General features: G+C 55.8%; 1 protein-coding gene across 3 annotated transcripts in view; it reads right to left on the bottom strand.

The window, feature by feature from the left end:
- SEMA5B (semaphorin 5B) overlaps nt 1–15825 on the bottom strand; it is a 125544-nt gene that overhangs the window by 41457 nt on the left and 68262 nt on the right. For all 3 annotated transcript variants that reach the window (XM_055124925.1, XM_055124926.1, XM_004606671.2), the window contains exon 2: nt 1258–1444. In XM_055124925.1, the coding sequence (XP_054980900.1) occupies nt 1258–1444 (187 nt within the window). The remainder of the gene's footprint in view (nt 1–1257; nt 1445–15825) is intronic.

Genomic DNA, 15825 nt, shown 5'->3' with positions numbered 1-15825 from the left:
CTCAAGGGCACATCTCTCGTCTCTACAGCCACCCCCCAATTTGTTCCATCCAGTAGAGGTGCTTCCGGCTGGGGGGGTCAGGGTCTCTCTGCTCTCTTCCACTGTCCCCGTCCCCCCTCAGCCAGGCTCACACAACGCCCTATGAGACTGTCCCTCAGAGCTGCCATGTCGGCCCCCTGCTCGGTCCCTGCCTTCAGGAACAGCCACAAGCACAGGGGGAGGGGCAGAGTTTCAGGGTGCTGTGCTTGGTCGTTTATGGTTGGTGCTGATTTACTTTAAGCCTTTCAAGCCTGGAGCCCTGCTCAAACAAGACAGAACTGGGGGGACTGATGGGAGAGGCCTCGTCTGGACCCAGGGGGCAGTACTAGCAGGGAAGCTGTCGACCCTCCCAGCCCCCCACTCCCGGGTCCCACGCACTGCCCCGGACCTGCCTTGGCTGTGCTTCAGGAAGCCCGCCTGGCTGCCTCCTCCTGCCGAGGGTCCCCCTGAGTGTAAGCCCTGCGCCCCCGGCCTCCCGGCCTGTCCCCTCCCCTGTGAGGAGGACATCACAGGGTGCTGATCCAGCTTAAGGAATGGCAATGGGTCCTGAAGGATGGGTGGGATCCTCCCGCCTCTGGGGGCCCCCCAGCAGGCTAACAGGCCATGGGAGAACATATGGGACGTGAGCTTGTTTTCTCTTGGAGGCTCATCAAATGCACAAGCTACTTTTAGAAACTCTCGTGAGAACTCAGGGGCTCCTCGGAGCAGGGCCAGCGAGGCGCAGACTCGGGTTGGGAAACACTCGAGAGCAGCGCTCTCATGCTCCCCCACAGATGGAGCGTGTAGTCACCAGGGCCCCTTCCCGGGGGGTCCCGGGAACCCAAAGATGGGCCTTCCTGGAGCTGTCTGCAGCCAGACCGCCCCCGCAATGAGTCATCTTCATTCTCGCCCTTCCCAGAAAGCCAAGAAACGAAGCTTGCGCTTCCAGAAGAGCTGGAGGGTGGGACCCCCAGCCAACCCCCGGCCAGCCCACCGGGGCCGTCAGCAGAGGAACCCCCGTAAGACAACGCACCCCACCCCAGGCACTGTGCTCCCACACAAACGACTGAGCAACACAGTCTAAAACCCTCCAGCTGACTTCCCGCCCTCAGATGCCGGCCCCAGAGGGAGCACTCCTGAGAGAGTGGCAGGGCCTGAGCAGCTCGAGGGTCCCCACTGTCTCACCTCAGCACCACAGCCCTGAGGAGGCAGAGAAGGGCAGTGTGGGGTGGGTCTCACCTGCGAAGGCCACGGTGGGGTGTTCCCTGGGGGTGCAGAGAGACTGCTCCCCGCTGGGCTCACTGGAGAGGTCCTGGGAGCTGGAGAGGTGGAGCAGCAGCAGCGTGAGGCTGGGCGGCAGCAGTGCTCCTGGGAGCACCATGGTGGGCCGCTGCGGGCCGAGCTCCAGTAAGCAGGCCGGGCAGACCTGCAAGACAAACACTATCTCACTGCAAAGCCTTAGGGAATGAAGATAGCAAGCTGCAGGCCCGCATCACAGCCTTTTGTGCAGAAAGACATGGCACTGTAGCACTGTCATCCTGTCCCATTGTTCATCGATTTGCTCGAGCGGGCACCAGTAACGTCTCCACTGTGAAACTTGTTGTTACTGTTTTTGGCATATCAAATACGCCACAGGTAGCTTGCCAGGCTCTGCCATTGGGGGTGAAATACTCTCGGTAGCTTGCCGGGCTCTCTGAGAGGGATGGAGAAATCGAACCCGGGTCGGCTGCATGCAAGGCAAATGCCCTACCTGCTGTGCTATCACTCCAGCCCAGAAAGACTGTAGACATAAAAATACATGTTTATATGTCCTTGGACTAGCATTCGTATATGCGAGGAAAGCAAATCACAACAAATTTCAATAAAAAGTCTGGGCGTCAGGTATCTCGGTGGTTGGAACACCTGCCTTGCAAGCATCAACCCACCAGGTTGGGGGGGTGTTTGTCAGTGATGAGATGGTTTGTTTGCTTGTTTTTTCACACATCTTTATTCTATTTGGTATAGCTTAGTCTGCTTCGTGCAAAGTTATAGATCATATCTTGAAAGCTAATTTCCTTTGGAATGGTATTCTGGATAAAATTGACAAATGATAGAGGCTTTTTTCCCCCCCTATTATGATCCCAAAATGACTTCAAACTTGTTTTAATGATAAAGGATGATATCTAAGGAGTTTAATAAATGGAGCTAGGACAAAGGAGTAAGCTATTTGCAAAAAGATAAATTGGGATCTGCAATTCATATTTTATACTAGGAAAAACTCCAATTGGATCGAAGATTTAAATGTTAAGATTAAAGCTATAAACACACTGGAAGAAAATGTGGGCAGAATTCCTTCTAACCTTAGAGTGAGAACCCCATGATTCAAAATCCAGAAGTTAGGCAAGAAAAAATCGACCAACTTTACATCATAAAATAATAAATGTCTGCATGTCCTCTTTCACCCAGCCCACCACAAACATCCAGCAAACTCAAACAGCAAATAACAAAACGGGAAAAAAGTCACACTTCGCACAAAGAAGCAGCTACTATTCCTAATACAGAAAGAGCACATGAGAATCAAGAAGAAGATCAATCACCCAACTGAAATGTGAGCCACAAATACACACGCAAACAGGGCTTTCATACCTGAAGGACACTTATTCTGACTCATCAAAGCAGCGCCAATTTAAGCCTTAGGCAGAGATGCCACAGCAAATACCTCAGCTCGATGACACCCTCGTTAAGGCTGTGGGGAAAGGGGCACCTTGTAGAGTGTTGGTGGACATGCAAAAAGGGCACCTCTCTGTGGAGAGGGATTAGGCAAATCTGGGCACAAGACAGAGACCTTTATCATTTCAACTCACTTCTGGGTGTCTAGACTCAAAACATCACTCAAAACATGGCACTGAACCACAAAGTGTGACAACTCCGTCACAAGGTAAACGCAGACTATAACAAAACCTCCTAGCAGTTGGGGCTGGACAGACAGTACAGCGGGCTATGCTTGGTCTGATACCAAGCGTATGTGACACCACATATGCGCCAGCACATCACCAGGGCCACTTCTGAGCACCGCTGCCTGTGGCCCAACCCCTCCCCAACCAAAGAAAAATAATAGTAAAAATGAAAACTGCATATTGTTTTACAGAGTAATTTTTCAGGCCATTTAATCTAATTAAATATTTGGCCTTGTGTTTTAGTCAGTCTGTTTTCTTTTAACTTCTCTGGTAATCTACTTGGCTGAACTCTGCATAAGTACCCATCTGCATCCGATTGTTGACTGAAAACGAAAACCTGCTCCTTCATCTCTGAAAAACAAACGGTTCCATGTGCAAAGTGACTTGTATACAAGATGACTCCTTGTGGCTTTCTTTGAAGTAACAGAAGTCAGGAAGTAACCAGATATTTAGCAACAAGAGGCTGCTTGAACAAGCTGTGATGTAGTTGGTAATGGAACGCAGCACTGGAGATGAATGATGAATTTCTCTAGATTTCAATACAGAGGAATCTTTAGGGTAGTGAAGGTAGCAAGGTGCAGACCAGTTGAACAGCCTTTTGTGTAAAAAGATGGTAGACATAAAAGTACATGTTTTTATTTCCTTGGATTAGCATTCATGTACACTGGGAAAGCAATCCACAACGAATTTCAATAAAAAGGCTGGGTCAGATAGCTCCATGGCTTGGAACACCTGCCTTGCGAGCATCAAGCTGCTAGTTTGATTCGCAGTGCCACCACATACTCCAGGCAGGATCCTGGCAGTTCCATTGTCTCTGATGCCTGTTGCAAGTATTACAGCTGTACTGCAGGCAGGCGTGTGTCAGCAGCACAACTCACCTGGCCTGACCCCAGGTAAGCATCACTGAGCCTGACTTAGGAAGCATGAGAGTGAGCGCTGCAGCAGCCCCACCAGCTGTGACCAAAATGTGTGTGAGCAACACAGCGGACATACTCGGACCCCAGCAAGCACATGGGCAATCACCCCAGCCATGGAGCATGACCCGGAGTGCTAGCCACCCCCCACGCAACACCACAGACAGCCATGACAAGCAGCAACAATAAAAGAGTGGAAGGAAGGAAATAAATAAAATAAAATTAGTTGGTAAAATGAATCAAGAACTAAAAGGCTGGATTGACAGTACAGAGGGCAGAGTGCTTGCCTTCCCCAGCATCCTGTATGGTCCCCCGATCACTGCCAGGAGTAATTTCTGGGTGCAGAGCCAGGAGTAACCCCTGAGCACCACTGGGTGTGACCCCAACAAAAACAAACAAAATCCCAAGCAAACAAACAAAGAAAGACCAATAAAATATCATTTTATAAAATAAAAGAAGTAAAAAAAATTTGTGTGTGTGTGTGTGTGTGTGTGTGTGTGTGTGTGTGTGTGTGTGTGTGTGTGTGTATTTGGGCTACACCTGATGGTGCTTAGGACTTTCTCCTGGTGCTGTGCTCAGGAATCACTTCTAGTGGAGCTCAGGGGACCCTCCATAGTGCTGGGGTCAGAACAGGGGCTGCCATGTGCAAAGCAAGCACCTTATCCTGAACTATGCGGCCTGAGAAGTCGAAAGTTTTACAGATTTATCAGTAGCTCTCGGCGGTGAATGGCGACCACAGCTCCTTGATGAACAGTGTTTTCTGTTTTCACTTTTGGGTACTGAATGTGTTTGCTAGTACCTGGGCAGTGAAACTCAGAAGCTAGTTGTCACCTGCACAAATGTTGCCACAGGCCCGGGAAGCAGCTCCCTCATTGCTCCTTCCGGGGCCCATCCCAGCTGGACCCCCACATCACTCCTAGGTCCCCACACCATGGAGGGCCTACCTGGTGGCACTGCCAGGATGGGGATCTGGAAGGAGGGACTAGACCAGGCACCCAGCCAGACATGGGGGCCCGGGCCTTAAAGTTAGGGTGCAGGCAGCTAGTGGGTGAGGGTGTCAAAGGTCTTTCTCTTTTTCTGTTCTTCTTTTCTTTTTGGGCAGGCAGGGGGGGCAAGTGCCCATCCAGTGATGCTTAGGGCGTACTCCTGGCTCTGTGCTCAGGGATCACTCCTGGTTGGGCCAGAGATTGAACCAAGGTTGGCCACGAGCAAGGCTGGTGTCTTAACCCCTGTACTATCTCTCCGCCCCCCACCAAGAGTGTTTCTGACCAGCTTCCCCAAGGTCCCAGTACCCTGGGGGACCTTCTTCTCAAAAACTGCTGGACCTGGGTCTCTCTGCGCCCTGCCCTCCTCTTGCACCATGGTGGATGGGGCAGAACCCTGCCCGCCCTGAGGAAGGCTCAGGGCCACTGCTGCAGGGACACACAGAGCCGCCAGCAGAGCCCACTTCTCCCGTCCACCCCTCCTGCACCCCACAAGTCTTAGTCCTGCTGCATAGGACTTTTTTTTTCTTTTCTTAAAAAAAAATTTATTACAGCACTAGGATTTACTGAATTGTCCATAATACAGTTGTTTCAGGCATTAAATGTTCCAACACCAGTCCCGCCATCCTCCCTCCAATGTCCCCAGCTTCTCACCCACCACCCTAGCCTGTCCTCTTGCAGGCACATATACACTCACTTCCCATTGTTTGTTGCAACACAAAGGCAAATGGAGTGATCCCAGCTCAGACCAACAAGAATCCATGTGTCACTGCTACATCCCTGTGGCGTTACCAAGTCGCTGGTCCCTACTGCGCTGGGTTGCCGTCGAGGCTCACTGACCTTGGTGGGCTCCTAGCAACCTTCCCATCAGGTTTGCTGTAACCCCACTGGGCCGACAGTACTGGGAAATTCTGAGATATCAGTCCAGGAGCAACAGACCTGGAACGATTTGGTGGCCGGCAGCTTGGTGGGGCTGCCCTGTGGAGGGGCTTGGTAGGAGGTGTTGGGTGTGGCTGGGCCTCCAGGCAGGAAGGGGATCTGCCTCCCCATTCCGAGAAGGCCCCAGAGTTCTCGCACGGACCAGCCTACTTGGGGACCTTGGGGGTATCCTGTTCTTTCGGAGATGTGATGCGGAGCCATTTCCCCTGCTCCCGCCTTGGGTTCCCTCATCCTCAGGCTCATGCTCTGCCCCACGCTCTGGCCACTCTTAGTGGAGACCCCGTACAGACAGTGCGCCCCACCCTGGGGCGCGTGCAGAGCCTTGACTTCCCACTGCCTGGGGTGCAGCACGTCTCTCCTGCCCTGCCCCTCAGGCAGCCTACATTCCAGGGCAGCTCACAGAGAAACCCCCTGCTTCTCCCCGGCTTCGCTGCCCACACCTGGAAGGAGATGATTATCAATAGCTCAGGCAAGGCAGAAGTAGTTATGGCCTGGAGAGTCCACAGAGGTCGGCCAGGAGGGAGGCCTGGGCAAAGGGGCCAGAGCAGGTCCTGAGTCATTCATTCCTGCCAGATGACTTCCATGGGCCTCTCCTCCCCCATCGACTTTGGCTCCTGCCCAGATAGTGCAGGGCTCCACCCCACAGGCAGAAAACAGGAGGGATAAAAAAAAGGGGGGGGGGCAGTGGAGAGATAGCACAGTGGGTAGGGCATTTGCCTTGCATGCAGCCAACCTCAGTTCGATTCCTGTCATCCCTATGGTCCCCTGAGCACCGCTAGGAGTCATTCCTGAGTGCAGAGCCAGGAGTGACCCCTGAGCATCGCCAGGTGTGACCCAAAAAAGCCAAAGAAAAAAAGAAAACACGAGGGACAAGGCAAAGTTTTTCTTTTTTGAGGGGGAGTCACCCTCCAGCCCTGAGGTCGCTCTGCTTTGGATTCCAGCTGCCCCTCTACTCTCCACCCCACCAGCCCCACCCCATGGCCCCATGCCAGGGATCTGCAGAACGAGCTGGACCACACAGTTCTGCTTCCCTCCCCACGCCTCGGCACAGAAGTCCTTGATCAGGGCCCTGGGAGAGCACAAAGGGCCACAGTGCACATGTTGCACGTGGGACCCCAAGCTTCCAGCCCCACAGAGCCCCTGAGCACTATCAGGAGTGACCCCCAAACATTGGGCTGGGAATAGCCCCCGAGCACCATAAATCCAACTCACAAACCAAAATCCCTTGATTCCGTTGTCCTCCCCCTCCCCGCCTGAGTGTGCTGGCGGCTCGTCTACCTGGTGCCATTGGATGTGACACACATATCATCTCTCCAGACCTCAGCCCCTCGGGTCGCCCATGGCACTGGGAAGCTGCCCACCCTCCACCTGCAACCCCCACCGAGGGCTGACTGCCAGGGTACCTGCACCCCTCTCCCAGACCCGGCCAGCCCAGTGTGGCCAGCTCGGGGGCTCCAGGACTGGGTTAGGCACACATTGGTCTTCTCAGGACCCTCAGGTCTCCCAGTGCCTGGATGATGCAGAAGCTCCCAACCAGGTGTGTGTGAGTGACCCCCTCGCCCCACCCATGCAAAGACTCCCGTCACAGTTCTTAAGTAACTCTGCCCCCCAGTTCTCTCCTGAGTCAGTAGCTCAGAGTTGCTCTGGCTGAGTCCACCTGGGTCCTGGCACAGGATGCCTACTGTGCGAGGAGCAGAATGGGCACAAGAAGGCAGAGACAGGCCAGGACCGGGGTGTCCCTTCCAGGGGGCAGCGGGAGAGGACGGGAGCCCCAGAGCAGCAGCTCAGGGACCAGAGAGCCAGCCGGAAGGGGAGCCAGCCTGGCTGGGGGAGGATGGGAGCTTTTTGGGAGATGAGTGTCCCCTCTGGGGAGGGGATGACAGGAGCCGGCCACAGCTCTCACCCAGGCTTCTGTCCTCAGCTGGGCCAGCAGGCCTGCCAGGTGCAAAGGGAGAACAGGAGGGCAGGGTATTGAGGGATGGGCCTGGGGCCTTGGGTACCTGTGATCGGGGCAGAATTCCATAAGCCTGACTTGCCTCTTGGCAAACATGAGCAGTCAGGAGTACAGAGAAGAATGGTGAAGCCCTGTGTCCCCAAGACTGTTACAGGTCCAGCTCTTTTGAGAAGAGCCTTCGACACACTGTGTGGCACGGCTTCTTAGCCCTTCAAGTGCTCCATTCTTGGAAACGATCTCGCCTCCACCCACAGGTCAAAGGGATGTAGGCCGCCAGGGCTTTATCTCTGTACCTTCTCCACATCTTATCACTAAAGTGCACGAGTCATAAACACATACACACACACACAAAAACAAAAACTGGGGGGATAGTACAGGACTAAGGTGCTTGCCTCACATGCAGAACCTGGGTTTGATCCCTGGCACCACATACGCCAAGCCCACGAGCAGTGATCTCTGAGCATAGAGCCAGGAGTAAGCCCCAGACATTGCCAGGTGTGACCCCAAACCTAATCCAAGACAAAACAAACCAGTCAGAGAGGGAGCTTGGGGTCAGGAGTGTGTGCCCCTAGGTAGAGGACCGGGTCCCAAGCACTAGGAGGCTCCCCAGGACCTTCAGGAGTGGCCCTGCTAGCTCCAGCTCTGTTGGCTCTTAGCACTGAATTGCTGGAGCTGGTCGGTTGAGTGTTTCCAGGACCAGCCACCCAGAACTCCTGCTTGTGACACTCTCTCTGGCCCTCCCCCAACCCCCCAAAAAGGAACCATTAAATTCTCTGGCTTGTATGAAGTACCTCTAACACCCAGGGTCTGGGCTATCTTTGCAGAGGACCTTGAAACATCCAAGTGGGCCCTGGAGGTGACAGAGAGAAAGAGAGAATGGGGGGCCAAGACTCACTGGGACGCCAACACCTTCCAGGGCCGGTGCCAGCGCTCTCCTGGACTCTGACTCCGTCAGCTTCCAGGGCTCATGTGGAAGGTGCCCATCCTTTAAAACAGTTCCCCCACTTTTGCCAAAGCCAGGAGCACATGAGTCAGTTTGGAGTCACCTGCTCCAGGTGACCACCTCTGCACTGCCCTCTCCACCGTGCCAAAGATGCTAAAAAAATCTGTGTCTAAATTTCTGATATGTTTGTCTGATATAGCATTAAAATAATTCTAAAACATCTTGTATAGCAAGAAGCCGTTTGATCTTCCACAAGGCTGTAGGGCACCAAAGTCCTGGTACTAGGCCACCAGACTCAGGTGCATATCTCCGTTTCCTCACCTGGAGAGTAAGGCTGGTGGTCCCCTTGCCCTAGCAGCCCACTAACAACCCCCCAGACTGGGTCTGGCACAAAGCAGGAACTTCGTGAAATTCCTTCGTACAAATGTTGAGATCTGTCCCTTCAGTTTTATTATTATTGTTGTTGCTGTTTTGGGCCATGCCTGGCAGTGCTCAGGACTTACTTCTTACTCCTGGCTCTGTACTCACTCTATGTTCCTGCCAGGGAACCATAGGTGGTGACAGGGATCAAATCCAGGTAAGCTGCAGGCAAGGCAAGTGCCACACACTCTGTACTATCTCTCCAAGCCCTTCAATATGATTTGTTTTTTGAAATTTACTATTCCAATTTTAAATACAAAATTATTATTTAAATAATTTAGGTGACATGGTCATCATGGTGCCATCACCGAGAGTTCTGATAGACAGAACTGCACCTCGACACCATCAAAGTAACAAAGCCCTCCAAAGCCCTTCTTCTATCACTGCATCACCCCAACCTTCTCCCCCCCCCCCCCCAGTCAGACTTGACTAGCTGCCTCATAGATGCCTCAGGGTTACCAGTTCAACAACTCACTGAGTTTTTACTGAGCAGCTATTACATGCCAGGACCTGTATAGAAGGAGCTACTGGGCAGATGGGGTGGGGCTGCAGGGGGCACGGGACATTGGCAGCCTAGTGGGGAGAAGCCTGAGACCGGAACAGCCCCAAGGGCTGAGGGCTCGGCAAGGGCCCTGGCCTGGCCTGCTATCACTAGAGCTGCAGCGGGCTGCTTGAGGGGGAGGGGGGATTACGGGGAAGCCCAGCACCACTGATTCGTGTTATTTGGGGACACCCTCAGTGATGAGGCAGCGTTTTCCCAAATCATGGGCCAGCGCTTCTTTCACCTTCTCCCGGTGCAGTGAGGAGGACCGGCTGAAGCTGGGGAGGGGTGAGGTGCGAGAGGGTACCAGTGCAGAGGCCTGAGGCCAGAGTGTGGGTCTGCTCTGAGTTACAGAGGGAGCGCTGCTCTCCTCCCGGAGGCGGGGAGGAGGACGCAGACTGGGGCAGAGTGCGTGCATGTGTGCGTACATGTGTGCTTGTGTGTGCGTGTGAGTATGTGTGTGCATGTGTGTGCATGCATGTGTGTGCGTGTGTGCATGAGCTCTGGGATGTTTAGGTGGTTGGGACACAGGGTGGGGCCACGAGGCAGATGCGACTCCACAGAATGGAACTCTGTGTTTTTTTCGAAAGAACCCAGATAGCAGCCTTTGAATGTGGTCCTCGGATCAGGCCCCAGACCCCTCTATGCACCCTGGGGAGGCCGCACAGCTGCCTGCGGGGAGAGCTGGGGTGAAGGGGTGAAGAGGACGCCAGACAGCGGTGCAGGGCAGGGAGATGACTCTGGTCACTGCTGCCGAGAAACCAGGACTTCCTTCCTCTTCAGAGGTCCCCAGACTGGGAAAAGGGGGCCTTATCGCCAAGTGCCAGTGCCCGAGAACCTCCTTCCTTCAAATAGACACCAGGAGGCAGGCGGAAAGGAAAGGCAACTCGTGACCTGAGAGGTGAGGTTTGCCGTTGGCGGGCACTGTGCCAACACAGAGCAGGCTCCAGAGGGGCCCCAGCCCAGACGGTGACTAACAGAGTCTGGGTGGGGAGCAGTGCCGAACTCTGGGTCGGGGGCAAGTCGGTCCTCCCTTCCTGGCACCCACTGGCCACTCCACGCAGCCCTGGGTCTCTCGCTGGGCTTCCTGAGGCTTCCGACAGGAGGTACTTTCTGGCTGGATGTGATTAAACTGACTTCCTGCTGCCGAGGTCTGCCCTGGGCTCTGGGTAGGGCGGGGGTGGAGGGCAACTCTCCAGGTCCCTGAGGCTCCCTGGGCAGGGCAGAACCCAGGTGCCCAGCTCCACAGGGCCCGCAACCACCTGACAGCCACCAAGGCTCCGCAGGGTCCAGGAGGGTGGGAGGGAACAAGAATCCCCCTTTGTCCCCACCCCACACTCAGAAAGGGGCTCTGCGAGGCGCCTGCCCCCTCTCCACGCCTCCATTCAAAGTCTCTGCTTGGCAGCCAGCCTGGGAGAGGGGGAGCAAAAGAGAAGGAAAAGAAAAGAAGAGGAAATGGAGGGAAAGCAAAAACAGGAAAGCTTGCATTCTGTCTGGGTTTGGAGGGGAGGGGAGGTGTGGGGGGGCCCCTCGCCCCCTACCCCAGCCAGAGGCCACCAAATGCCATCTTCCCACCCACCCATCACTCACCACGGTGGGGGCAAGGCTAAGCCTGGCTCAGCACAAAGGTAAGATTCAGATGCAGATCCCTTCCCCCAGCCCTGAATAGAGCAGATTGGATACGGATTTTCCTCCTTTCTTCCCTTCAGACCATCTGGGCGGCTGGGCCCAGGGAAGGTTGGGACCTGGTGAGCGGCTAGGGCGGGGCTGGAGGGAATTCCCTGTTCTCTGGGGCCTGGGAGGCCTGTCTCTAGGGCCGGTGTGCATCTGCCTTTGCACTGTGCTCTCGGCTGAGCTGGGCCCAGGGCTCTGGTCTCTCTCCTCAGTCACCCTCACAGATGCCAAGCCCCGCATCTGTTCCCCAGTGCTCCACAGTCCCACCTGGTCCCCCCACTCCCAGGTGCAGCTAAACTCAGGGGAGACATCCAGCACAGAGCCACTCTCATCAGGTTCCGCGTGGACGGCTGGAGGGTCACACTCAGCCCCGTGTTCTTTTTGTTTTTGTTTTGGGGCCTCACCCATGAGCCTTTGGGGCTACATCTGGCCCTGGGCTCAGGGGTGACTCCTGGTGGTGCTCAGGGAACTAAACCCGGGTCTCCCTCATGCCGGGCATGTGCTCCGGCTGAGCAACCGTGTGTGCTACAGGTGAGGGCACAGCTGTGAGAACTCAGCCTCCGTTCACAGTCAGGTAAGGAGTGGGCAGCGCTGAGATTCTGCTAGCATGCACCAGACAGCATTCACTCTGTGCTGTTTATATTGTGTCAGGAGAACTGCAAACTAACCCGGTGAAGTGGGGACTGCTATCATTCCCATTTCATGGGGAAAACTGAGGCTCGAGCTGGTGAACTAACATCAAACTGCACCTGACTCCAAACCCAGATGAGGGGCTGGAGAGACTTGGCCTGGCACACAGCCCAGCCATGCTCCATTCCTGTTCTCACACATGGTCCCAGGAGCACAGAGGCAAGTGGGATCCCTGAGCACCTCTGGGTGTGGGTCCCAAAGCCAGGCTGCCTGCTCTGACCCAGTCACCTCGGGGGGCTCAGGCAGCTCCAGGGATGAGTTGCAGATGGTGGAACCTCTTACTCGATTTTCCTAATTAATCTGTGTTTGTGATCAGGGCTCTGGACTTGCCCCAGAAACAGCTGTCACCACGCGCCAAGCTGGAGACCAGGGCCTGGTCCCTCGGGAGAACAGGCCCGGGGGTGGGAGTGGGGGCACCCATCTTCCGGGAAGCCGGCCAGAGCCGACCTCAAGGTAGTAAGCCAAGGGGACTAGGGGTGGGGGGAGTGCATTGGGGTCCGCGCCTCTTACCCGGGAGCATGACGAGGGGCAGAGGCAGTAGTGAACCAGAGAAAGCACATCAGCAGGGATTTTTCCTGACCCTCCACTCGTACTTTGCTATTTTTCTAAGGAAAAGGGAAGCAAGGGTGGCTTGCCTTTCTTAATTGCTGGAATGAACCACTAAGGATGTTGCCAAACACAAATCAGGCTTATCTATTCATTAGCGCAAACTCCTTCCTGTTCCCCACAGCACGCGCTCTCCCGGGAAACATCCTGCTATCAGATACTCAGGTGCTGCATGAACCGAAAATTGCATTTGCAAACAGCCCACTGCGCCAACGCAGACAGCAAACCAGGACTGGCCTGACTTCCGTGGGTTCCTGGGACAGATTCCCTTATTCAGTAAACCTCGGGGCGGGAGGGTCACTGCTACTTCCTCGCTGGCTGGAGCTGACTGCTCAGGGCACTCTCCCTTCCCTCTCTCTCTCCCTCTCTCTCCCACCCTCTCTCCCTCTCTCACCCTCTTTCTTTCCTTCCCTCTCTCTCCTTTTCTCTTTCCCTTTCTCTCTCTCCCTCCCTCTTTCCCTTCCTCACACTCTCCCTACCTCTCTCTCTTTCCCTCCCTCTCTCCTTCTCTCCCTCCCTCTCCCTCTCTCTCCCTCTGCTTCTCTCCCTCTCTCATCCTCTCCTCTCTCTGTGTTGGAGGTGGGGAGGCACTCCCAAGCCCCCAAATCTGGGGGCTCCTCCTGGTTCCACCAGGGCCGCGAGAGCCCTAAGCAGCAGTGCAGGTGGATCCTGTGGAACTGAGGCTGGGCACAGTGCTTTAGCATGCAGGCTGGGGGCTGCAGCCAGCCAGGAGCTCTCTCCCCAGTGTCCCCTTCCACTCAAAGAACTGCGGGGAGGGCCGAGGCCTGTGTGGGAACGCGGACCCTGCACGGTCTGGTGCCCGTGGGCTGAGGGGAACAGAGGAGGCTCTTGGGACAATGAAAAGGAGAACTGCTGGAAGGAGCCTGCGGCCCAAGGTGCCTCTTCTGGATTTAGAACTCCCCCCCAGCCCCCTCCCCACCCCGCCCCGCCCCATTTGAAAGGACAGAGGAGTCAAAATTCCCAGGCACTCTTCTGCTGCGTGCTTACAGCCCCAGGTCAGAAACAACATACCAAAAGGGGTCTGTGCACATAGGGGGCACCCCGGAAGACAGGGGAGACTGGGTGCTGGCCCTGGGAAGCAGGCTGAGGCAGCAAGCTCAGCTGGAGGCCAGAGGCGCGGAGACAGAAAGCAAAGGACCTGCGTCTACAGTGCAGCGGGCAGCGTGCTCCTTCCTCCCCGTGTGTCACAGCACCCTCAGTTCCGCCAGGAGCGATTCCTGAGCGCAGAGCCAGAGAATTTCCTGAGCACCACAGGGTGTGGCCCAAACACTATTTGAAAGGGAAGTAGAAGAGGCCAGAAGGGCTGAATAGTGAAGCCTGCCCCCCCCCCACCCCTCAGGGATGTTTGCCCCCCAGCACTCCCGCCTGCTGAGGGCGTTGCAGGCGTGCAGCACTGGATCTGGGGTCCTGGGGCCACGTGCAGTGTCAGGAGGGTAGCCTTGGCACTATCTAGAGGACCACAGACCTCTGGGTTTCTGGCATGGCAGCTGTTTTGCAGAGGCGCTGGGGAAGAATCGTTGCCTTATTCCTTCTAGAGACTTCCACTCTCTCAGAGTCAGCAACACCGCCTCTCTCCAGCCCACAGCCGGGACCACCTCCCCATCTCAGCTCCTGTCCCTCATGCCTGTCAGGACTCCCTCACATGCCACAGGTAGGAGGGGCCACTCTGCCTCCAGCCTACACACGCTGGCTCACAGAGATGGGGAGAAGGATGAGCACTGGCAGCAGAGCCCCGACCATGCTGGGGCCAGCCTGATCCGGGCGACCTGTGGTGGCAGGGAGACAAGGGCACAGAGCAAGGGTCATGGGAAGGGCTCAAAAGAGGGCCACTGGAGCAGGCACCACGGAGGGGCATGACGGAGGAGGCAAGGAGAGGGGCACGGGGAGGGGGCAGGGGAGGGGTCCAGGGAGGGGCAGAGGGGAGGGGCTTGGTGAGAGGCCTGAGAGGGTCTGCTGCCTCTGCAGGAAGTGTGGGCAGAAGGACAGGCCAGCTCGCAGGTGAGCAGAACTTTGGAAGGTTCAGCCAGAACGTCACCAAATGGTGATGACTATTCAAGGAGTTTCCAAAGCGTCCTTCAAGACTCCTTCCGTGCCTCTAAAATAGGACTGACACCCAGCTTCTCACCACACATAAGGGGATGCTTGTAAATCCTGCAGAGATGAAGTGAGAGCAGCAACATCTGCTGCCTTCATGCAGGCAGGGCCGGGTGGAGGGTGGAGGGTGCAGGGAGCCCCAAGGGCGGGGGCGCCTCTGCCAGCCTGCGCTCAGGTGCAGCCACCAAGGCAGGGGGGAGGGGCACGTAGGGTTAGGCTCCGCCTCTGCCCCCCCCCCCAGGGTCCCGCAGGCATGCAGGGTCCCGGCTGCCTGTGCCTGGTGTCATTCCAGGAGGTGGGGGTGGAATTCTGAGGCTTCCGGAGAGAAACGCCTTCCACTCTGTCCTTTGAGAGAGGACAGAGAGGCAGAGAGACCATGTGCGGAGATCCAGACTCAGAGACGCCAAGACCCGAAGAGACGCAGCCTGAGGCCCTGCACATCCCAGGACAGCAGGTCGCTCCTGCACACAGCCGGGCGTGCCTTCCTGGGCACCAGAGCAGGGGACACTGGCGACATCCCGAGTGTGAGACTCCTTCCCACCCCTCCTCCCTGGCGGGACCCTTGGTGCCACTATTTGTTCTAAAACATGGATGTTTCCAGGGGTCCTGGATGACTTTTTTGTCTCCAAAGGGGGTGTAGGAGAGTTGAGTTGGGGTCTCTGAGCGCATGCTTCTCTTGAAACTGTCAACACGGAGCCCGCCGCCAGCAGGTCTGTGTCTGGGCCCCACCCACCTTGCTCCTTGGGCCTCGGGCCTCCAGGGTGCAGGGAGCAGAGGTGGCATCCGGCCCTGGCCAGTGCCTTCCCTGCTCCAGTACCTCTCTGGGCCTAAGAGAAAGTGTCGCGCTGGAGAGATGGTCCTGGGCTAAGGCGCTGGCATGGCACGGGACCACTGAGCACTGCCAAGTGTGATCCCGACCCCGAAACAGAGGCTGCATTGGCCTTCGAACACAACTGGGTATGACCCAACAGACCCCAAATAAATTTTTTTTAAAGGCAAGTTTCTAAATTGGAATTTATGTGAGATTTACATTTGTTGTTGCTGTTTGGGCCTAACTGGTGGTGCTCAGGGCTTACTCCTGGCTGTGTGCTC

This window comes from Sorex araneus, chromosome 2, assembly GCF_027595985.1.
Source record: "Sorex araneus isolate mSorAra2 chromosome 2, mSorAra2.pri, whole genome shotgun sequence".
Taxonomy (NCBI): Eukaryota; Metazoa; Chordata; class Mammalia; order Eulipotyphla; family Soricidae; genus Sorex; species Sorex araneus.
The sequence above is the reverse complement of the archived record's forward strand: the minus strand, read 5'-3'. Positions and strand labels throughout refer to the sequence as shown.